Source organism: Nannospalax galili, unplaced genomic scaffold (genome assembly GCF_000622305.1).
Source record: "Nannospalax galili isolate Female #2095 unplaced genomic scaffold, S.galili_v1.0 scaffold511, whole genome shotgun sequence".
Classification (NCBI taxonomy): domain Eukaryota; kingdom Metazoa; phylum Chordata; class Mammalia; order Rodentia; family Spalacidae; genus Nannospalax; species Nannospalax galili.
In genome coordinates, this window is record NW_008331831.1 from 1,402,789 (window position 1) to 1,427,194 (window position 24,406).

General features: G+C 42.8%; 1 protein-coding gene across 5 annotated transcripts in view; it reads left to right on the forward strand.

The window, feature by feature from the left end:
• Enosf1 (enolase superfamily member 1) overlaps positions 1–24,406 on the forward strand; it is a 35,437-nt gene that overhangs the window by 8,296 nt on the left and 2,735 nt on the right. For 2 of the 5 annotated variants that reach the window (XM_017796568.2, XM_008826951.2), the window contains 12 exons: positions 4,142–4,257; positions 6,660–6,746; positions 7,125–7,151; positions 9,010–9,082; positions 9,219–9,257; positions 9,610–9,692; positions 12,887–12,921; positions 14,708–14,795; positions 16,506–16,640; positions 22,121–22,162; positions 22,921–23,050; positions 23,344–23,443. In XM_017796568.2, coding sequence (XP_017652057.1) covers positions 7,149–7,151; positions 9,010–9,082; positions 9,219–9,257; positions 9,610–9,692; positions 12,887–12,921; positions 14,708–14,795; positions 16,506–16,640; positions 22,121–22,162; positions 22,921–23,050; positions 23,344–23,443 — 728 coding nt within the window. In that variant the 5' untranslated portion in view covers positions 4,142–4,257; positions 6,660–6,746; positions 7,125–7,148. The remainder of the gene's footprint in view (positions 1–4,141; positions 4,258–6,659; positions 6,747–7,124; positions 7,152–9,009; positions 9,083–9,218; positions 9,258–9,609; positions 9,693–12,886; positions 12,922–14,707; positions 14,796–16,505; positions 16,641–22,120; positions 22,163–22,920; positions 23,051–23,343; positions 23,444–24,406) is intronic. The other 3 variants (XM_008826952.2, XM_008826953.2, XM_029560556.1) reach the window with 2 other exon arrangements.

Below are 24,406 nucleotides of genomic sequence, written 5' to 3' on the forward strand. Positions count from 1 at the left end.
TTAAAGAATGAGGAAAAAACAGGCTCCCTGCCTATGGTGGCAATATGTACTTCTCTCATGGGTATGTATACTGTCAGTCCTCTTCCTAGCTGTAGAGTAAAAGCCTGACCTTGCTGGAAGATTCTAATGTTAAGCAGATAAAAAGAGGTGTGTGTGTATAGGTAAATGATAAGGGAACCTTTCTCAATCTTTCAGTGGGTACCACCAAGATGGCTCCATTGCACTTCTTCCCAAGCCACTCTGCATGTCACACATGTCAGTCATCTTGCAAGTGACTTCATCCTGCAGACTTGCCTGAGGAGCTGCTATTGCCCTGCACTCTGCAGGGCAGTGGAGAAGTAATTCTAAAAAGAGAAAGAGCTGGCTGTCTCAGCACCATGGTAAAGGTGCCTGCTGCCAACCTCATGACTTGAGTTCAACTCCTAGAACCCACATAGTGGAAGGAGAGAAGCTCTTTCTGCAGGATGTCCTCTGACTTCCACAAGTGGGCCATCGCAGTTGTGATTGTGCATGTATACACACACAACACACACAAAGTAAATATATTTCAAATTTTTTATGTGTATGAATGTTTTGCCTACATGTATGTATGTAAGTGTGCCACATGCATGCGGTACCCATGGAGGCCAGAAGAGGGTGTCAGAGCCCCTGGAACTGGAGTTGTAGATGGTTGTTAGCTGCTATATATGTGTTAGGAACTGGACCCAGGTCCTCTGCAAGAGCAGTCGGTGCTCTTAACCATTCAGTCATCTCTCCATCTCCAAATATATGTATTTTGAAGGAGGGAGAAAGACTAAGTAAACAAAGTCCTATATAAGAAGAATGCATGAACTTATTGGTGAGAGACATAAAAGGAAAGCTCATAGTACACTGTGAGAATTACTGTTTATTAAAAAGTGTGCCTAAGTCGCACAGAGAATGGGTTCTTTCCCTCACCCAGAGACTTGGGGAGGGTTTAGAGCAGAGTGAACCCTAAGAGTAATAGAACTGGTCTGCCAGGCAGAAGAGGAGAGCAAAAAAGGGTGCAGTACCACCTCCTCATTTTCCACCTCCTCCCTGGAATCAAACATCACCTATAAAAGTTCCCCCCAAATTAGTGACTGTTGGCTGAGGTAGATTGGTGAGCTGTTTCAACCTCTGCAACTTTCATTTTACTTGCCTATAGGTTGAGCACTTTACGAAGTTGCTGTCCTTGTCCATTCCATACACCATACAGCACAACCCTAGCGTGTTTCATAACCCACACAGTGAACTTATGAGACCTGGGGAAGGCCACAGAAACCACTCCGTTAGCAGCCAACTGTTTGAACTTCACTGCCTTAGATGCGCAGTGGAGGGACCCTGGACACTAAAATGAGATACTGTTCTCAGGTTGTGCCAAGATGGCATCACCTCCCACCAACTCTTTTTTCTTTTTTTTAATTTTTTATGTGTATGAGTATATTGCCTGCATCTACGTAAGTACACCCATATCATGCAATGCCCACAGAAATCAGTAGAAGAGGGTGTCAGATCCCATGAAACTGGAGTAGCAAACAGTTGTTAGCCACCATATGGGTGCTGGGAACCGAACCTGGGTCCTCTACAAGAGCAGCCAGTGCTCTTAACCACTGAACCATCTCTCCAAACCCCCACCAACCATCATAATGGAGGTCTTGGGTCAGGGGTAAATCAACTCCCATCTTCTTGTGACTTTAATACATGTTCTTTTGTGCTAATGTCAGCTTCTGCCATTTCCAGACCACAGCCTGACAGAATCCATTTTAACTTTGACCTTCCCACATATTTCATGTGACTCAGTGCAGTATCATTGTTACTCAGTACTGGCACTAAAGATGAAAAATGTCATTAGCTCATTCTAATTCTCCTTATGCCTTTATCAGCCTACTTAATCATTATTTTAGGTCCCCCCATGCCCCCAAAATGAGAAAAAAAACAAGTGTTTTCCTCATTACTCTGAAGAATGTGCTTATGTGTATGTGACCAAGAAAAAGGGAGAGCGGGTTATACTTTAATGTATAAAATAGATCAAATCTTCTTATTCTTGTTTTTTTTTTTTTTTTTTTTCCTCCTTAACTCATCTCACAAGAGAAAACCTCTAGGTTTGGTCAGCAAGAAGCTGCCTTTAAGGCCAATTTTTGCCAGATGAATTTCCACAAGCTGGAGTCAGAACACCACAACCCAGATTTCTAGTGAATACAGCAAATGTTAGTTAACTTCTTGCAGCCCCCTCATGTCAAGCAAGGAAAATCCACAGGGTATAGATGAATTTATCACTGTGGCTTGTTCCTCTCTCAGAGTCATAGAAGATGAGATCATCCTTAGCTTTTGTTAAGGCATTTGCTATTGTCATGCAGACCACAGCTGCTATACCCAGTGATTTATAGCAACAGTCAAAGCCATGAGGTCAAGGCTTGAGGTAGATAATAATATACCTCACTGTGAGTCACTGACTTATTCCAGATTTTTGTTTCAATCCAAGAACATCAAAAGGCAAGGAATGAGGAGGATTCTGTCTTCTTGCAGTTTTATGACACGAATATCTGAACTGGAGTGATTGTGTATTCCATTAACAAAAGCCCTAGAGAATCCAGAATGGCTGGTTCAGCCCTAAATGCCATCAGCAAGTGTACAGTCAGTAGAAAGCTGTGTCACTTAGAGGCCAGGCGCACCCTAAGAACATGTTGTGTTACTTTCAAAATGTCTCCAAGTAGGATCTGATTGACAGTAAAACTGTACTACAATTGTCCTCTTAAATGACCTGTGGAATCAGTGCAACACTAAACAAATTTATCAAAGGTTGTTGGTTGGTTGGTTTGGTTTGGTCCAGAGATAGATAGATACATCTATATATATATTTTATGTGTATGAGTGTTTTACCTGCATACATGTAAGTACTGCATACATGTAAGTATGCCCATACATAAAATATCCACAGAGGCCAGAAGAGGGTGTTAGATCCCCTGAAACTGAAGTTATGGATGATTGTTAGCTGCCATGTGGGGCTGGGAACTAAACCCAGGTTCTCTGCAAGAACAACCAGTGCTTTTAACTGATGAGCCATCTCTCCAACCACCCCTCCCCACTGCTTTTTTTGTGGGGTGGGGGTTGAGACAGAGTACTGGCTGGCCTGGAACTCACTCTATAGACCAGGCTGGCCTCAGACTCATAGAGATCCACCTGCCTCTGCCTCCTGAGTGCTGGGACTAAAGGCATGTGCTATCACTCCCAGCTGTCAAAAAGATTTGTAGTGAATTAATTGCTTTGGGGACAAGTTAATGATTTCTTTTGGTCATGGACACATAAACTAAATGTTTTCTAGAATGAACAAAAGATGGAAGAATCTTTCTCACACACATATGAGCCAAGCATTCCACTAAGCCACCTCTAGGCTGTCTTCAAATAACACAGTTAAGCATTTTAAAGCATCCAAAATAAACAATTGATGGTAATGCTAACCCAAATTAAGTTCAGACTTTAAACTATTTATGATAACTGTTGTATAAGTAAGTGAACAAGTTTAATGTTATGAAGATGGTATTTTCATGTATTTAACATTTTTCCAATATATTTTTTTGAATTTTTGTGCATCTTACACATCTTAACCATATTTAGACCCCCTCCCATATCTGTACCCCCCGTAACCCTCCCATATTATGCTAGATGAAATTTATTTCATCTTTTAATAGTGTATGAAGTTGTAGAATGAAGTATTTTCTGTACTTGCCAGCAATTAAAAAGTATTTTTAAAAGTTCTGTCAGTCAGGGTGTTCTTTGTCCTTTGGAATAATGAACCAGCAAGGTTTGGCTTTGAATCTGATTGCTTGAACACTTTACAAAGTGAAAAGGAAACTAGTTTTGGAACAGAACTTGCAGGTCTATGATGTTGCTTTATACATAACAGCCAATCAAAATGTGTTTACTCAGAAAATTTAGCTCACTGTATGGACTTTCAGCTGTTCTAATTGTGGGGTATTACTTATGATAGGCACAGAGACATCTTGGAGGGAATTTGCAAAACATAGACCTCTTGTATTTTCATTCTTTTCATAAAATGTCACACCTCTTTGTAGTATTTTAATGTCTTAATTTATTGACTGCATATTAAAACATGAACAAGAATGAAATCCTATTTTGGTAGTTGTCTGTGCTGTGAATGCCCTTGCCCACCACGTGCTTCACAAGGACCTCAAGGAAATTGTTGGTGACTTCAGAGGCCTCTACAGGCAGCTCACAAGTGATGGGCAGCTCAGATGGGTAAGGTTGTATTGTTTTGTTTTACTTTAATATTTTATTTTATGTGTGTGTATACATGTGTACCTACACGCATGCACACACAGGTATTCATGGAGGCCAGAAGACAGCATCAGATCCCCTGGAGCTGGAGTTATAAGCATTTGTAAGCCACCAGATATGGGCGCTGGGAACTGAATTCAGGTCCTCTGAAAGAGCATCAAGTGCTCTTAACTACTGAGCCATCTGTCCAGGGATATATTTTGTAAAAAGATATTTTGGAGGGGGGGCAGGGTCTCCCTGTAGCCCCAGCTGTCCTGGAACTCACTATGTATACCAGGCTGGCCTTGAACTCACAGAGATCCGCCTGCCTCTGCCTCCGAGTGCTGGGATTAAAGGCGTGTGCCACCATGCTTTTAATAAATAATGTTACTACACTCTATGATGTCCTTTGGTTGCAACAATTATAAAAATAGAGATGAGTTTTCAGTTTTTGAGTAAAAATTTCATTCAGTCAATCTGTTTTGAGGTCATTGATTCCTTTCTATGAAACTTGAATCTGGATACATTTAGATCTCAAGAGATTCATCTCTTATGCACCATGTGGACCACTGTCTTGATTTGAAAAAGGGTCCAGCCAGGCTGAGGTGGTGGCTTATTACCCTAATCTAAGCACTCAAATGGCTGAGGCAGGAAGATCACTGTGAGCTTGAGACCCTGTTTCAAGAAGTCAAAATAAAGTGGTTTAAAGAATAAAAGTCTGATGGGAAACCTTTGGGGAAGAATGTGGGTAATACTGGTGTTGTGGGAGTAGCTTAGTAGGGTAAAGAACATAAGAGGAAAACTAGAACATAGAGGAGCATCGTACTTCGTGTGCATATGTCAGTACCTGGCCCATCAGGTCAAAGCATGAAAGAATAAGGTTCCAAAGAAAGGATGCTAACACAGTGAGGTAACTCCAGTAATCTAGATGTTTCTCATGTCCCCCGATAGCAAGTTTCTCTTTTCCTGACTCTCCTCAGTTTCTTTTCCATACAGAGACAACCACGAGAGAATGCACTTTTCCTATTCCCTGGATTGTATTTTTTATTTTATGTAAAGTAAGTTAAATGTACCTTGAAAAGTATCACCTTGAAGAAACTCCCACTGGCTGAATCTGAAATAATTTGAACATGAGAAAAAATATAATAGTAATGGCTTATAGAACTTATACCTAAGGATTTATTAGTCCATTCAGGTAATAAACAAGCAAGGGAAAGTTGATCATTACAGCAGAATGCAACCTACCGAATATGAGACCAATGATGATATTAGGAAACCACAGCATTGCAGTCATTGTGGCTATCGTTAATTGAGCCAAGTCATCATCAGCGATGCTAAAATCTGGAGGCAATAGCAATCTCCTTATTGGAAAAGGAAAATGGTGACTCCATAGTGAGGAAACCAAATGGACACCAACGTACCAAAGCAGCATAATTTTAAAAACCCTGTTAATAAGATAAAATGACTTCATTACTTCTACATATTCATACTAAAACATAACCTGTAAAAGCTGAATCTAATTACGAAGGAACTCCGGAGGGATACTAGATAAGTCAAGGCTTATACTCTAAAAATAGTACTCTCATTCAAAGAAGACAAAATAATATTCTACATAAAAAGAAACTAAAGACACAGGACAATAAATGCAACACGTGGTCCTAGATATGGATCAGAGGGAAAAAAATTACTGGGAAAATTGGTGATATTTGATTATGGGCTATCTTTTTAATTTTTAAAAATATTTTATTTACTATTTTTATTTTATGTGTATGTGTGTATTGCCTGCATGTAGGTAAGTGTACCTGTGTCATGTAATACCCGTGGAGGACAGAAGAGGCTGTCTGATCCCCTGGAACTGGAGTTACGGACAGTTGTTAACTGCCATATGGGTTCTGGGATTCGAACTCGGGTCTTCTGCAAGAACAACCAGTGTTGTTAAACACTGAGCCATCTCTCCAGTCCTCTATGGGCTATCTTTTAAATAATAATATTCCACCAATATTATATTTCCTATATATGATCATTGTTCTGTGGTAATATAAGAGAATGCCCCAGGTTTTAGGAACTACAAGAGATATGAATGAGTAAGAAAGAATGATGTCTACAACTTTGCTTTTAGATGGTTGAGAAAATAAAACACATGTATGTAGAGAGAGGCAGAAAAGAGAGAGAAGAGAGAGATTGATTTTTAAGGCGGGGCCTCACTGTGTAGTTCAGACTGGCCTTGAATTCTTGATCCTCCTGCCTCAGCTTCCTGAGTGCTGTGATTATAGGTGTGCACCACCACCCATGGTTTGCCTTTAAATTCTCAAAGCATGTCTTTGGAGAAGACCTGGATATCCTTTCACATCTAAGACAAGAAATGTGCTTTGTTTCCCAACCAGATCGGTCCAGAGAAAGGCGTAGTGCACCTGGCCACAGCAGCCATTCTGAACGCTCTGTGGGACCTATGGGCAAAGCAGGAAGGGAAGGTAATGATCTCAGAAACACACCTGTGGCCCTACAACCCAGGAAGACCCATGATTGTCTTTACTGCAGCCCTCTGAAGACCCAAGACAGAGTGCTGCAGGTCCAAAAGAAAATACCAAAATGGCTTGATTCTTTTTCTTCTTCAAGATATATTGGCAGTAGTCAGAAATTTGTCTAAGCAGGGCCAAGGAAGAGGGGGAAGTGTCAAGAAGAAAAAATTAGTCAGGGATAGCAGGAGTCACACAGGCAGCCTTGGGGAGGGGGTGGCAAATGAGCCAGGTGTCTGATGGCGGCAGTTAACTACTAGTGCATTCATATCAAGAATATAATTTATAAGTCTTTTCCTTTTTCTTTTTTTTTTTTTTCCTTTTTTTGTCAAGCCTCTGTGGAAATTGCTTGTGAACATGGTAAGCAGATTCTTTAATATTAGTATTGAAGGTATTTCTAAATGAATAGATTTTATAGATTACTTGGTTTCTTTTGATAAATATATTCAAGACTAATCTGCTATCTGCTGATCATTGATAAGAACAAACAAACATAAAAAATTTAATTTTTTTCCATGCTGGGGATGAACCCAGAGCCTTACATGCTAGACAAGAATTCTATCACTAATCTATACCCCAGCCCATAATAGTCCCTTTCTGATATTGAAGAATGTAGTTGTGCTCATGCCAGCAGCATCCAAAGGATGGGAGGCCGTGAGTTCAGGTCCTGCCTCTCACCTTGGGGTCCTTAACACCATACAAGTTCTCTGAGCTCCCACTGCTTAAGAGCATCATCTGAACCATCAGGATCCTCATAGAATTAGTTTAAAGAACAAATGAGAAAAGGCAAGAACTCCATAAAGTTTGGAAAGTCACATATTATTACTGCAATGTCCCATGGCCACTGTCACTCCAGGAGCAAGATCGGGCCATGACAGTCTACTGTGCAGTTCCATCAGAGCAGCAGCTTAACACTGAATTCTAAAGACATGTACTTGGCTGTTTTCTTTCTCCTTGACCTGTTTATAGCAGGTTGAACACCTGATTATTAAAAAGAGTAAAAAAAAATTCTCTGTGCCAGTTAAAGGGGAATAAACTTCAAACTTGGGCAGACCTGGCTTTGAGTCCAGGCTTCATTGCTAACTAGCTGAGCAAACTTGAGCAGGTTGCTTACTCACTGTGAGAGTCATCTTCCTCTAGATGATGCTTGGAGGTCTACAAATAAAGGTCTACAGTATTATTTGATAGCAAAATGAAGGAATAGCAAAGAAAACTGGACTTGAAGGCTGTTGGGCCAGGAGACCTTACTCCTCCTCTAGGGATAGGTGGTCAGGATGCTGTTACTGCTTCTCTTGGATAGACTAAGGGTAGCATGGGGACCATCTGAAGGGTAGGGAGTAGGAAGGTCAGCCTTTCACCAGAGTACAGTTCATGGTCATCAAAAGAATTTGAAGCCCAACAGAAGCCTAAGGTCTCACAAGAGGACTTTCCATTTTTGGATCCTGTTTTCTGTCTTGGTGCCACTTCTCTTTAAAAAAGTTGGACCTCTGGATTGAAAGAGCTTTAAGTTTTAATGACATATTACTAGTCACAGTAGTGGGAGTGGAGCTATGGTTAATTGCCCTGTGATTGTTCATGGGGGTAGGGATATCAGGCCATCGTGGCCAGAGTGCTGAGTGACCATGAAGGAGGAACCAACCAGGGGCACAGGCAGCATTGTCCAGAGCATTAGCACATTCCCATTCCATCATTCTCTTTCTGTCAGTAAATCAGATTCTCCCTGCTCACCAGGAAGGGAGATGGCCATAGTCACACTGTGGTCAGTGGTGGGCCCAGGCTACCAAATGGCCTGGCTCTGAGAGCAGCCTTCCGTTCACTATACTCTGCTGCTCCAGGATCACTTTTAATACTTCACAGTTCATTACGAGGCAATCATGACAGGTGGAACAGACTCAGAGGTACACAAGGCATCATCTACTCCTTTGCCCTGTGGTGTTTGTTCACCTGGTTCCAGGCCCTGTGACTAGGAAGCTAGCTTAATTGGAAAGAACAGAGCAGGGGCAGGGAGTGAAGGTCAGGACATGAGGTCATGAGAGTCTGAAAGCCTCATCAGGGGTGGCAGTGAGCTTCTGAAATATTAAATGCTGAGGAATGACAGGACCAGACACAGATCCCTTCCTGGAAAGGATAAGCCTATGGGAGTAGTGTAAGCAACTTCTTAGACAAGTAATGTGCCTGCAGATTGATCTGAGCCTTTCCCCTTCTGTCCTGCCACCAGGACCCACAGATGCTGTTATCCTGCATCGATTTCAGGTACATCACTGACGTCTTAACCGAGGAGGAAGCTTATGGTAAGTCACATGTGAGCCATAAAACTGGAAGCCTACTGGTGCTGAGGCATGCACACAGCAACTGCAGACTAAAGCAACTGCAGACTATTATCTAAAGGAGTAATCGATGCACTTTCATTTACTTACTCTTTTTCAGAAATACTGCAGAAAGGTCAAGTTGGTAAAAAAGAAAGAGGTGAGTTCTGAGAAATTTCCTTTCCCTGTTTTCCACTTTTGAGCATCCCCATCCTCTGGGGGAACACATAGTGCTTCCAGATGCCCTGTACTTAGCATTATAACCTCAGACATGTGGCTCTGGGTGACATGGATCATGGCTTTAATGTTATATTGTGGGAAGGGAGTCTTGGGGAACAGGGCATTCAGAGAATATCCTGATTACCTGAACTGGACACTCCAGGGGTGGTCTAATGGCAGGGTATATGTGAAGGACACCTAGGAGAACATCTGGATTCTCTGTGGGCAACAGCTTAGCCCCAGGCAAAGTTCCCTGGAAAATACCAAATGGTGATGAGAGCTGTGTTTTCCAGAAGAGCAAATGCTGACCCACGGCTATCCTGCCTACACCACGTCTTGCGCCTGGCTGGGTTACTCAGACAGCACACTGAAGCAGGTAGGCTTTTCATCCTGGCTTGCAGACAGGCCGAAGAGGCAAAAGCAAGCTGGTTGTTCATGTGTATTCACACCACTATCATCATACATCACTTCTGACACCACATAGGTAGGGATCCTCCCTCCAGCTAGTTCTTCAGTCTCCATGGACTGGGCGTCCTGCAGTGTAACTCAATTCTGACATTGTCCACCAGAAATTAGAGGGACCCCACAGGTTAAGGGCTTGGTCCAAGGACTGCTCCATTTCAGTCACCAATTGTGAAAGTTCAGATTGTTACCTTAGCTTCTGATCAACAACAGCTAGAACACAGATTTCTACAACCCACCCTCTTGAGTTTTATTATTCACTAGAATTGCTCACAGAATTATGAATTCTGTTTACCAGTTTATGTGAAGGATGTAATGTAGAAATAGGTAGAGTGGGTGCACAGAGCAAAGTATGTGAGGTGGGTATGGAGTTTCCATGCCCTCTCTGGGAGCTCTTAGGTACCCCCACATGTTCATTAACTCTGAAGCTCCCTGGACTTTGTCCTTCTATGTTTTTTTCAGGGTATTCATTAGTAAGCATGTTGATTACATCATTGGCTATTGGTAAGCAGCTCGCCTACATCAGCATTTTGTCCCTCTCTAGAGATCTCAGGGTGGGACTAAAAGTTCCATCCCCTTAATCATTGCTTGGTCTTGTGGTGACCAGCTATGAAGGGACACACTTCAGGATCATCTTATTGGTATACAAAAGACAATTATCAATCAGGCGCTGACTTAATAAGTCCTATGTTGGGTTCTTGGTGATGACAATGTAGTTTGTTTTTTGTTTTAAAGGAAGAGACATTCCCAAGTTCTTTATTTTTATTTTTAATTTTTTTTATTTTTGAGAATTTTATACATGAGTAATTGCCTTTGCATTATTTTCATCCCTCTCAGTCCCCCTCCAACTCCTACTAATGTCTACCCACTCCCTCTCAATTTCTTGTCTTCTTTGATTATTATTCTTACATAGTCATATATATATAGTCATTTATATATATATATATAAAATGCACTGAGTCCATTTAGTGGTGCTCATGTGTACTTGTATTAAGGGCTGTCCATTTGGGATTAGATAACCTCTCAGGGAGCTAATCCCTCGAGAAAACTAAGTCTCCCCCCACCCCTCGGCATCCACTGAATGCCTGTAGCTCTTCATCTTGAGGTGGGACCCCATGACATTCCCGCATCCACTGTGGCATATCAACTGGTTTTATCATTATGCAGATCTCCTTAGACCACCACACTGTGGAGATTTCACTGGTGCAGCTTCCCTGTCATGTCTAGAATGCAGTAACTAGCAGCGAATGTCTTGTCCCTCTGGCTCTTACATTCTTTCCACCCCTCTTCTGCAATGTCCCCTGAGCCTTAGGTATAGAGGGTGCATTGTTAATATGGCACTTAGGGCTGGGAATTTCACAGTGACATATTCTCTGCATTTGACCAGAGTTGTGGAACTCTAATTGTTTCCATCTGTTGTAAAAAGAAGATTCTTTGATGAATGATGAGAGGTAAACTTGCCTGTAAATATAAGGGCACGTATTTAGAATACGGTAAGAAATTACATTGGTCTAGAGAAGTGACAGAAGAAGGTTTTTCTCTAGGGTCTATTTTATCTCCAACCATGTGTACTTGGCTATATTTACAATACCATGAATGATTTCTCTCCCACTGGTTTTAAGTCTAATTAGATAGCTGTTGACGGCCCCAAAGATAAAAGTGCCATGACTACACCCATAGGGATAGTTTGCTGGACTGGTCATTGTTGTGGTTCATAGACTTTACAGCTGGGTAGGATCATTGACTAGTTTTCTCTCTTGGCAGCTTGCATAGTGTCCTCTGATAACTATGAGAGCTAGTCTTCAGGGAGGAAGATTCCAGTTCTAGCTCAACTGCTCCAAGTCCTGTGTCCAAAGTATGTTCTGTCTTCAGCAAAAGGGTCTTATCTTCAAGCTCTGGGAGGCAATCAAGAGCTGTGGCAATAGCCTGTATTATTTTTGGAGTCTGTTGGACTGTCTGACCAACAACTCAAAGGGAGGTTTCCCATGCTTGGTACTGTGATTTTTGTTGTATAGTCATCAGCTATACACACACACACTCATACTTGTATGTATATTTTTCAGTAGCACAGCCTAATTTTGATTTAGGTATTCCTAGCCACATAACATTGGCAAGTCACTTAACCATGCTAAGCCTCAGTGTCCTGTGAAACAGGAAAATAATAACCCTTCTCTCATGGGGTGGTTTTAAGGATTCAGATGAAGCTGTAGGTGATCATACCATAGCTAGTTCATAGTTCATTTACTATTCTTTCTTATATTATGGATTTTTTGTTGGTTTTGAGATAGAGTCTCCCTGTAGCCACAGCTGACCTGGAACTCACTCTGTTGATCAGGAGGCTGGCCTCAGTCTCACAGAGATCCATCTGCCCCTGCTTCCAAGTACTGGGATTAAAGGCATGTGGCACCACACCTGGCTAGATTATGGGGTTTTTGTTTGTGTGTTCGTTTCTGTTTTTTGTTTGCTTGTTTTTTGGTCTTTTTGAGACAAGGGTCTCCCTGTAGCCCCAGCTGGCCTGGAACTCAGTATGTAGACCAGGCTGGCCTGGAACTAACAGATATCTGCCTGCCTCTGCCTTCCAAATGCGGGATTAAAAGGCATGCACCACCACACCTAGCTAAATTGCGTTTTTTAACCCATGGCCTCACATGTGCTAGGCAAGCATTCTGCCTAGTCTCTAATCCCAGCCCTTCCTTCTCATCATACTGTATTCACCTAGAGCCAAGAAAGAGGATACAGACAGAGGTAGAGGCTACCTTCTGCCTCTTACTCTTACATCTGTTAGTTCTGTGGATGCCAAAGAAAATTCCAGCTTTAAAAAGAGGGACGTTCATACTACATTCCTCTTCCAGGAATATTATGACAATTGAAGAAATGGTTCCCAGAGAGATGAGGAAAGAAAGCCACCCCACAAGTAGAAAGAGTGATGCTCTGTTGGCCAAACTGTTTCTATCTTTAATTTCAACAACACATGCTTGTTCCTCTGGTTTATACAGCAACCATAATGTTTGTGAAACCCAGATCAGAGACTACTGAAGTACCATCAACCCAGGGAACCTGGTATATTGTACTAAGTGTACAATAAGAGATATATCCCTTTCCCCACAGCTCTGTGCAGCAGCACTGAAGGACGGCTGGACCAGGTAAGTTATTTGTGTAAGAGCAGACTTGACCTTCCCAGTGAACCACACTAAGACACTGAGTGTGTAGAAAGGAGCCAAGGATTAAACGTTACTAATAAGGCCTGAAGCAACTGGTCTGGTGTGGAGGCACACAGACATTTCAACCTAGGTCAGATGTATTCTCTAACATCAAGATGTGAACCCTACTTAGTATCCTAGACTATCACAGACATAAGAGACCTTGGGAGGCATCAGCTTCAAACACCCATTTAGAAAAAATCCACCCTTTCTTTTCTGTGGTACTACAGACTGAACCCAGAGCCTTATGAACACTAAGTGCTTTACCATTGAACTACAACTCCATCCAAGATCTGCAGTCTAACAAGACCCCTGAGTTCTTCCTCATATGTATAGACCCAAGTTTGAGACTTACTGAATTCTTGTCAACTCCTCAGCCAAATCGACTAAGAAGATGAAGAAAGCATAGAAAGAGCTTTGGCATCTGATGGAATTAAGATAAAATCTTGTCCTTTCCCATCATCCCTTTCCAAGGACTCAGTGTATGATGTTAGGCAAATTCTCAACTTCTCTGAACCACATATTCTCTCTCTATGAAATGGAAATAATGTTAACTCATGGTTCTTCTCCAAGTTGCTGAGATGAGCTCTAGCATAGGGTGGATTCAGAGTAGGTGTTCAGTAAGTGTAGCTTCCTGCACTCTGAAGTCAACGCAAGTGAATGAGAAAGATATCATGGGCTTCTCGGCACAAGAAGTGCAGAGCCTCTGACCTTCTTTCGAGTACTATGTATCATGTAGCAGAAATTTGGGGATTTCTGGTATATAAATGTCTTTGGAGGGTTATTTCTGAGTAAGAGGAGGCAAGACTAGATACCCGGGTATGCACAGCTTTTGTGAGCTGAGTGGGCCTCAGGCAGAGAAATCAGGTACAGGTAGACACAAGCTCTGTCTGCAGTGGCAGCCTCTTGCCACTGCTGTTCCCAAATGCAGCCTTAGTTAGTGCTCAATGAACAGGGCAGAGATGCTGGTAAGGGTGGGATTGGATGCCGGCGCCCTGGGGGTGTCCTCTTCTCCACTAACAGTGCCCACACTGGGCCAACTACACTGTCCTCCAGCAGAGTCACAGTGAACATATTTGGATGCCCATGGCTCAAGAGCATAATTGGACATTAAAAGAGATTAGGGAGCTTCCTGTGAGTGGCCAAATGTGTTTTGACGGAGACCTCTACAGGAAGCTGCAGGCCACACTCTGCTGCTTCTCTTTGTGTGACCAAGTCCCGTTCCCTCCCCAAGCCTCAAGCCCTGCACCACAGGGAACAGATTATCCCTGTGGCCTTCCTCCCACTGGACTTATTGGAGACAAAGCCTTCTGTGCAAAGGGTATCGAATGTATGGTCCTTATAAATAAGACTCTTTGGATTCAGGATATAATGGAGTAGGTCATCATGCATGTCTTGTCAACACCACTGTCCTCTTGCATTTGGACCAGGTCATTTGTTTTTAATTCCTTTCTATTCCATAGCAAAAACTCAGCTGTATTGGAGATCTAACCTCTCTCTCTGGTTCCTTAACTGTGGGTAAGCAGATAATGAGAGTCACTGCCCTGATACTGAGTAAAGAGATGTAGTTTGCAGTCTGATTGTCAAGTGACTTATCTAAAGATTGACTTGGAAAGACCAGAGGTTACTAGAAAATGTGGTCTGTGAATGATTGACAGAAAGAGTCACTTTTGCAGAAAGTCCAGGTGCTGACAAGTCAGAGATATATCTAAACTAAGTGTATTTATAGGTTTAAAGTAAAAGTTGGGGCTGATCTCCAGGATGACATTCGTAGATGCCACCTCATCAGGGACATGATCGGACCAGAGAAGACTTTGGTAAATATCTTCTTACACCACTGAGAAGTTGCAGACTTGATTGATGCTTTTTGTGGTTTTAGGGATCGGACTCAGGACAGTATGCATGTTAGCTAGTCACTTTTTGATTGAGCTACACCCCCTCAGCCTTTAAGTCTTCTGTTTCAAGCAAGGATTAAGAACATGGAGAATTTTATGTTTATTGTTAGAGGATGTGTGGTTATGCAGTCTTGAGATAAGTGAATATTTTACAAAAACCGTAGGAGCTGATCAGTTTTAGTTTTTTAATTCTACAGAGCAAATTAAGTCAGACCAGACTGAGAGATCAATCCTTCTTGCTAACATGGATGAGCCTGAACAAACAGGTCTCCCATTGGTACTGCCCTAGGGTGTCAATCATTAACTTCCTTTCTGTAAGTAGCTTATCAGGAGATGGATTTTCAAGGAGCTATTTTTTGGAAAACATTGAAATTTTGGGTAAGGTAAGTATAAAGATTGATCATTCCTATGTACTTTTATAAAATACTTTTTAATATATAAAATATTTTCATACAGTCAGAGTCAAATGTTTTATGAATTTTGAAAAGGCAGGCTTCTTTTGTGAGTTAAAATTCAGTTTTGGAGTGATGTTGTAGGATCATAGTCCCGTTGTTTATACCTGACCTAATACTGCTTTTGTTTTAGAAGGTTATCTTCTTCCAAATAATTTATGATAAAAATAGATTCTGAGCCCCATCCAGTGGTTCTCAGTTCTATGAAGGAGCTCCCACCATTTAGCACAGTCTATAGATACGCATGTTCTTGTTCATCTTCTAAAGGTAATGAAGTTGATGACAGAGGGGTGGGCCCTGTCTCAGGCTCTGCACACCAAGCTCTGGCTCCTCAGCAAGACAGGAAAAAGCCAAAGCCCAATGAACTCACCATCAATGTGACTTACTATTCTTGAGCAACTTATTTAACTTCTCCACATATCAGTTTTCTTATTTGTAAGGTGGGGTAATATGAGCTACGTTGTAGGGTTATAATGAGACTTAAATGGAACAAAACCCATTAAGTGCCTAGTGGAACAGGTGCTTCATTAGTGGTAATTATTTATTAATGTGCTAGACACGGTAGTCAGTAGTCAGTAAAGGACTATTGAATGTACTTTTGTTAACTGTGCATATGATTCAGAAGATGAAAAAATGAAGGCCAGCAAGATAGCTAAGCAGGTAAAGGTGCCTGTTGCCAAGCCTGACAACTTGAGTCCAATCTCCAGAACTCCCATGGCAGAAGGAGAGAACCATCCCCTGCAAGTTGTCCTCTGACCTCCACATGTGCACACACACACACACACACACACACACACACACACACACTAAACATTTTTTTTAGAATGACAAAAATACTTCCAAACAAACAGAACTAACACTGCAGGACATGTGAGGTTTGTTTTTTTTTTGAGGGGGCAATCTAAATGCAGACCTGGCCCCAGCTCAGTGGCCAGTGAGTGCTTCTCATAACCCCATCCAGGATACTTGTAGACATCACAGCAGTTCTATGAACAATTTATATCTCCTCATATCTGGAGCCAGATTTCTAATCCCAGTGGCAGCATTTGTTAGGACTCTGGGTGGGTCTTAGCAGAGGAAATGCCAAAGGAGTCTTACTAAGTAGTAGGTGGCAAAGAATGACAGCATCTTCTGTCTGGGAGCACAGCCCTACAGTAAATTGAAGGGTCTGTGGTTATAGATGATGGATGCCAACCAGCGCTGGGATGTGCCCGAGGCAGTGGAGTGGATGTCAAAACTGGCCGAATTCAAGCCATTGTGGATTGAAGAGCCCACATCCCCTGACGACATCCTGGGCCATGCAACCATTTCCAAGGTAACAAAGCTGCTTCTGCTGTTTCAGCTGTTTCGGTTTTCTAGAGTGGTCATGGGAGACCCTAAAATTTCTTTATTTCCTTTTATATTTCATCATAAAAGAGCTAAATTAATTGTAATGTGAGACAAGGACAGAAGTTGTAGACCTGACATTCTTTTATCTATTACATATTCCCATTTGTCATAAAGAAAATAAGTTACTAAAAGTTGAAAGGCTACCAAGAATCCCAAGACATTCCTAATTGTAAGTGTGGAACTATGACATTGTTTGATATAAATGGTCCGTGACTTAACAGTAGTTCATCATATGATTTTTCTACATTATGATGGTGCAAAAATGAGATGTAGTCGATAGAAACCAAACTTCAAATTCTGAGTATGGATCTTTTCCTGGTTCTCAGTCTGCAGTATGATACTCTTCCCTGCTGCTGGGCAGCAAACAGTGAGCTGTTGCCTCTGTTGCCTCCTCCACCACTATGTCTGCCCTGCTATTCTCTGGAGTTCTTTCACTGCCCTCTCATCACAAATGCTGCTGTAACTGCCTGCACCAGTAGGTCAGCAGCTACTGCTGCCTTCACTACTGCTGCTCTGCTGCTGCTTTCCAAACCCTTTGATCTATCAGTTCAGTCTGCTCTACTAGAGATACAGATCAAGAATAGGCAGAAGGGCTGGAGATGTAGGCCCACTCACCTAGAATGTGCAAGACCCTGGGTTTGATCTCTAGTAACACACATACACAAACAAGAAACACATACACAATTTTTGATCCTAAAGTTGCAACAATACCAGGGGGCTTTATGGGAGGGTATCTCCTGACTCAAAAAAAAAAAAAAAAAAAAAAAAAAAAGAGCTGAACAGCCTGCTTATGTAGCAAGAAAGGGGATATAGCACAAATCAAAACAGACTTTTATGCAAAGAACTATGTTTACATCAATCATGGCAAGCCCCTCATGCAAATAAAATACCACGTTTGTGCCATTCATACACAGTCCTGGGGCTGGAGAGATGGCTCAGCATTTAAGAGCACTGGCTGCTCTTGAGAGGACCTGGGTTCAAGTCCCACCTCCTATATGATGGCTAACAACCATCCCTAACTCCAGTTCCAGGGGATCCGACACCCTTTTCTTACCTCCACAGGCATTATACAACATGGATGCACTTACATACATGCAGACATAATACTCATAGACATAAAATAAAAATAGAAAATATTTTAAAACAACAACAACAGGGGCTGGAGAGATGGTTCAGTAATTAAGAGCACTGGCTGCTCTTGCAGAGGACTCAGGGTCAGATCCCAGCACTCAAATGGCTGCTAACAACAGTCTGTAACTCAGTCCCAGGGGATCTGATGCCCTCTTCTGACTTCCTTGGGCACGGTGCAACATGGGTGTACTTGCATACATGCAGGCAATACACTCATACATATAAAGCAAAAATAATAAATATTAACAACAACAAAAACACAGTCCCTCTTGCAAACAAGGGACTGTTGCACCAATCACAGGCCTTCTTCTGGACCTAAGTAAGGGAAGTGTTTCCCTTCTAGCTTGGGTGAAATGACTTCAGGGTCATTTAGGGTTCATCAAGACTTACCTTGCTTATAGAGTATCCTCAAAGTGTTTGTAGGTCATAGCAGCCAGGGTGCTAGATGCTTGACTTACAGTTTTTCATTCAAGGCAATCAGGGTACTAAGGGAAGTGTCTAAATGCTGTCAAGCAGAGAGTCAAATTGCCTCACCCCCAACAGCTTAGCTTATTTAAAGGAAAAATAATTCAAAAGTATAGTTACAATAAAGGCTTATCATTAGCATTAGTAATGATTTAACAGTATTCAACAGTGCTCTAACAAGGCTGAAGGGACAGGTGGGTCCCTCTCATCTGCCTTAATATTTGGTAGATTAGGTAGTTTGGATGTATTTTCTACTTATGATAATTTCAGCATACAGTGGATTTATGAGAACATGATCCTAGTATAAGCCGAAGAGCATCTGCACCTTTATCACCCCTTATGAAACAAAAAATACAGATTGCATTAGATGATACAGAAGAAAAATTTTGATTAGCTAATGTCAAGATCAGGCCTCCCCAAAACAAGGTTGCCTTGCTATTTCCCAAGAGTCCTTGAAACAAATTCCCAGTAACTGGGAGCTGTCCTCTCTATTTAAGGGTTCAGATAGATCCTGATATGTCAGAAAGTCTTAGAAACTCTGTGTCAGGATGGGTGGCTGCTCTTGCTCAGGTTTTCAGTACTGATTCAGAGCCAGTTGGCTCATTTGTAAAGAGAACTGTAACTTCAAGGGTTTTCATCCTCAGACCAGTGCAAGCTCTGAAAGAAACTGTGTTTAGCCAAAGGCTATAGGATGAGTAGGGAATTGAGGCAGGACAGATCATGGAATTTGAATATATGATTACATCAAATCACAATGGCCAATCATGGCCATCTCCAAGCCCTTGAACCTTTAACTTCTTCTTCCCCGCCCCCGGGCCCAGGCTTGGCCACTTCCATTTGCTACTTACTCTTCTCTCCCTACACATTGTGGGTGAGTACTTTAATTTGGCTCTTGGCCAAGTCCTCCTGCCCTTTTAGGAACATTTTCTCTCTGGAATGACTTTGCATAGCAGTACTTTCTCCTCTTATGATTTGATCTTTAAAATGCAACTGTGGGCTGGTAAGATGGCTCAGCAGGTAAAAATGCTTACTGCCAAGACTGACAACCTGGGCCTCATCCCCAGGACCTACATGGAAATAGAGAACTGACACCTACAAGTTGTTTTCATACCTCCACATGCACACTGTGGCACGTGTGTGTGCACGCTTGCACATACACACGCACACACACTCAAGTTAAACTTTAAATTTAAGTAAAAACATAATAAAATGTAACTGTGATGGGGAGGAATCATGTTCTAAGTTCTGGAAGGGACTTTAATGCCTCTGGCTCCTATTAGAATGTGAGGTTGGAGGGGCAGGACCATTCTCCATTTCTCTTGGTAAATTAGCTGGGGTGTACCTTAGGCCAGACTCTCCACAGAAGCCTGTGTTTAAGGAGTGCCCTCCTTTTACCAGCCGCAGCAGGATGCTGGGTCTGGGTACAGAGTGCCTAGTACAGTAGAAAGAAGCTTATGGAAGGGACAATAGGTATGGGCGGGGACAGATTTGGGAGGTGATCTCACAAAGGGAAGGCCAGAGTCAACTCTGTAAGGAATGACACACTGCAGACTAGTTGATGGAATGGGATCCTTGAAGTGACCACAACTTTGTGAGAGTGTGTGTGTGTGTGTGTGTGTGTGTGTGTGTGTGTGTGTGGTGTGTGTGTGCATATGGAGGCCAGAGCCATTCACTTCATCTTTTGGAGACAGGGTTTCTCACTGAGACATGCAGCTTGTCAATTAGGCTAGGTTGACCAGCAAGAGCGCTCCAGGGATCCTCCAATTTCTCTGTGTCCCCTTGTGCTGAGCCACCTTTTTCTGCTTCTCCAGTGCTGGGATTACAAGTCATGCACCATGCCCAGCTTTTTACACGGGTGCTTGGAATTGAACTTGGGTCCTCATGCTTAAACAGTGACACTTTGACTTTAGACAAAACCTGAACCTCCCAAGGAGAAGTTCCAAAATGAGCATCTTTGCGTCATGGGTGGGCATGACTTTCCGCCTGAGCCCCATTTGCCTTTCCTTTGTTCCTTAAGGTACTTTGTTTTGTTTTGCTTGTGATACTAGGGATGGAACCCAGGGCCTCTGCAGATGCTTTACCACTGGTTTTTGAGACAGGGTCTCACTGTGTAGTCCAGGCTGATCTCAAACTTTGGATCCTCCTACTTTAGCCTCCCTAGTGCTGGGATTACTGGTGTGCACACTATGCCTGGCTCATTCGGATTCTTTTTGTTGTTTTTGTTACATTTTATTTATTCATTTATTCATTCATTCATGTGTGTATGCATGCATATGCACGTGCACATGTGCATGTGTGCAGAAGTACACAGCACAAGTGCATAGGTCAGAGAACATTTTGCAGGAGTCAGGTCTCTTCTTCACCATGTGGGTCCCAGGGATTGAACTCATGTTGTCACCTCTGCCACCTAGAAAGCCTACTTGGATGCTTTTCTGGGCTTTGATCCACCAAAATTTTCCCTGCACAAGTCTATTCCCTCAGGAGGCTCCAAGAAATGTCTGGACTGCAGGTCCAGACAGGGGCCAGAAGGGACTGCCAGGAGGTGTCAGAGGCCAGTACAGCAAGCCAGATGACGGGATCCATTGCTCAGAGGATGCATCTGGTCACAAGGAACCACTGTGGGATCTCGATAGAGTAACTGTGACAAACAGGAGAAAAAGATGAGTTGGCTGGTGGCAACACACAGAGTGGATTGAGATAGGTCTGTAGGAAGTGGGGAATGGGCAGATGGAAACAGAGGCACTGGTGGGAGCTGGGGCTTTTGCCGTTATATGGGAGAAACGAAGGGAGAGGGCAACTGGGAGCGAACAGATTCAGGAAATAATGACGAGGGAACAAAACTTGCTACCTAGTCAGTGCTAGGAACATAGTCTCACAGTGGTGACATGGCTTTCTCCTCTGACCCCTCTTCCTTCTTGCCTCTCTTCTCTTGAGATAAAGAGCTGAGTAGTGCAATTAGAAATTCTAGGAAGTATGAATTATTAGCACAAGAACATATCTTAGAAACCATGTGAGCTGAGTAGTGCAATTAGAAATTCCAGGAAGTATGAATTATTAGCACAAGAACATATCTTAGAAACCATGTGTTAAATGAGACCTGCAGTGAGGAAACAAGTTGCATGTGGCTCTTGTGTATCTAACCCAAGTCACACATCCAATAAAACACAGGGTGAGTCGCGAAGCTGGGGACAGCTGGCTTCTGAATTAAGGGCTCTTCTGCTTCATCTAACGATTCAGATGTCTCCTCTGACTCTGGAATCGGCCTGGAGCTCAAACTCTGCTCTGCACTTTCCAGCTTTGTGATCTGTGATTCTTACTTATGTACTTGTTTCCTCATCTGCAAAATAGTGGTATTGATAGCTCCTCTCACACTGGGCTGTGACCAAGAATCATTAATGCCAAGATGCCCTGGGAGAGAACTGTGGACTCAGGGTTATTAGAGATACAGCACAAAGGAAATGGAGAGAGCAGTGGTCCATGGGAAGCAGAGGCCAGAGCCCATCATGTCCCATCCATTTGCAGCACTGTATAGGTGCTTGAGCATGGGGTAGGCCAGAACGCTGCAGAAGAAATTCTGCACAGCCACAGCCAGGAAGGGAGCAGTAGCAGTGTGTGAACAGCCCTGTTTTTTCCCCGTGTGGGTACATAGTCCTCCCACACACACATTCCTGAGGACATCCTTCTGTCAGGCTTTAAACTTCACATGGCTCAACAGTGGGGATGTTTCCTTCTTCAGCTATAAATATTTTTAAACATTCAGAGTTGCAGTTCAAACATTGGAAAATAATACCAGGCTGCCTTCTCTTGTAGGCACTGGCCCCACTAGGAATTGGTGTCGCCACTGGAGAACAGGTAAGTGGCGTATCCTTGGTATCCTCGTTGACCACTGACAGAGGACAGTCATGTTATGCTCCATCACATGTTGCGTATCTTCTTAGAGACTGGTGATTCATTAGCATCTGAAGTCAGATATAAAGTTTGTGGCTTTTTCTACAATTCACATGACTGACATGGGTCACTGTTTTGTTTTGTTTTTTGTTGTTTTCTCCAAGTGACTACTCAGAATTAACAAGGCTGCAAGTCAGAGTTAATACTGTCAGGGCAAACAAATGGCTTTAAGAAAGCCAACTTCCAAATAGAGTTCAGTGTGACAGCACTGTAAGTACCAGTGCCTGCCCACACCTGCTGCAGTCAGCGTGCAGGTAGAGAAGAGGAACATTTTCCGTCTTCCAGCAAAACGAAAGTATCATCTTGCCACTGTTGCATTTTGTCACTGGGCCACCTGGTTGTGGCTGTTAACAGCATTCTATCCCAGTGCTCCACTTCACCCTCCATTTGCCGGATGATACAACAGTTACTCCCTTAGACATGGAGAGCTGGTGTGAGTTGTACTGGACTCACAGACCTTCAGATTTGTAAAGAAGATGACACACAACCCCCTGTACTGCTAGGGTCATGAGAAAAAAAAAATGAAACACAGACCAGGCTTCCCAAAGGCCAATAAGGACTAACAAGCTGGTGTGGAATCACCATATTGCCAGGCTTAGGCATCCTGAAGACGAAGGCTGACTCTTCTGGTGTTATGTTTAAATCTCTAATTCTGTTTCCAGTGCCACAACCGAGTGATATTTAAGCAGCTCCTACAGGTGAATGCTGTGCAGTTTCTCCAGATTGACAGCTGCAGACTGGGGAGTGTCAATGAAAACCTCTCAGTATTACTGATGGCCAAAAAGTTTGGAAGTAAGGGTGATGCGGAGTCTGCGGGCCACGTCTCCACCCTGCTCCCAGTGAAGGCTGTGCTTTCCTTGCTGGTCTTCCCAGCTCATGAATCTGAAGTTTGCCATGCTCAATTTTTTCCTAACTCTTGTTTAGCCTAATTGAGGAATCTTGACTGATTTTCATCCAGGAATTTCATCCCTAAATATTAATAAACAATCGAATCACCAGTGGACACTAACAAAAACCACAGGGTTCTCTTTCTTCCTCTTCCTCTGTTTTCCTTTTGGCATTAAATTGAAATGTCTTTCTTCCAGTTCCTGTTTGCCCCCATGCGGGTGGAGTTGGCCTCTGTGAACTGGTACAGCACTTGATTATATTTGACTACATATCAGTCTCTGCAAGCCTTCAAAACAGGTGAGTAGCCATGGCACTGTCTCCTTCCCCAGTGCAGCAGCATCCTTAGACTCAGGCCAGCTCTTTGAAAATTCTTCAGTGTCAGAGACACTTGGAACCCTGTGCACTGTTGCACACACCTACAATGGATGTAAAATGCCAGACTGAATAAACCTGACTCGGTTCATTCTTGATGCTTATAAACTAAGCTATGACTCAAAGGCCGACACCATTCAAAGGGTGACTTGGTTTTGCTTTGACTTTTCTACATAGGCCAATAAAAAGTCATTTTTCCTGCCACAAGGGTAGGTTCTTAGTTGACCACTTTGTTTGTAAGTACTATGCGGGTAGAGCTTGCACCTAGAAAACTTCCCGCCCAGTTCCTTTTCCAGGCCTCCTGTTGCTTTCATTATGCGTATGTACTCCATTTCCGTGTAGTCTCTTCTTTCTGGCACTGGAGTCTCTCACCATCTGGTCACATCTTTGGTTTCATCTTATTCCTCAATAGTCCCTTGGAGACCTTTATTTGTGACCCTGGGAACTCAAAGCCAGAGCCTCATACATGCTAGGCAACCCCTCTATTGCTGTGTTACACTCCCAGCCCAACAGGTGGACTTTAAATTGAGGAAGTCTCCATCCAGCCACTTGCACATATATGGATTTGCATATTATGCGTACTTGTCTCCTGGAATTAAATACATCACAGAAACCTTACTAAAGATGTATCCTGAGAACACAGATGGGAACACACATGGGAACGGCAAGTACCAGATTCAGGACAGAGAGAGGTGGCTCTCTCAGGGCACATGGCACTTCACTTAGAAGTGCAATGTTTCTTTCTTTAGCTGGGTAGTGAGTAGACAGGAATTTCCTTTAAATATGCCTAAATTTTTTTTTTTTTTTTGTTCTTTTTGAGACAAGGTCTCCCTGTAGCCCCAGCTGGCCTGGAACTCACTATGTAGACCAGGCTGGCCTTGAACTAGT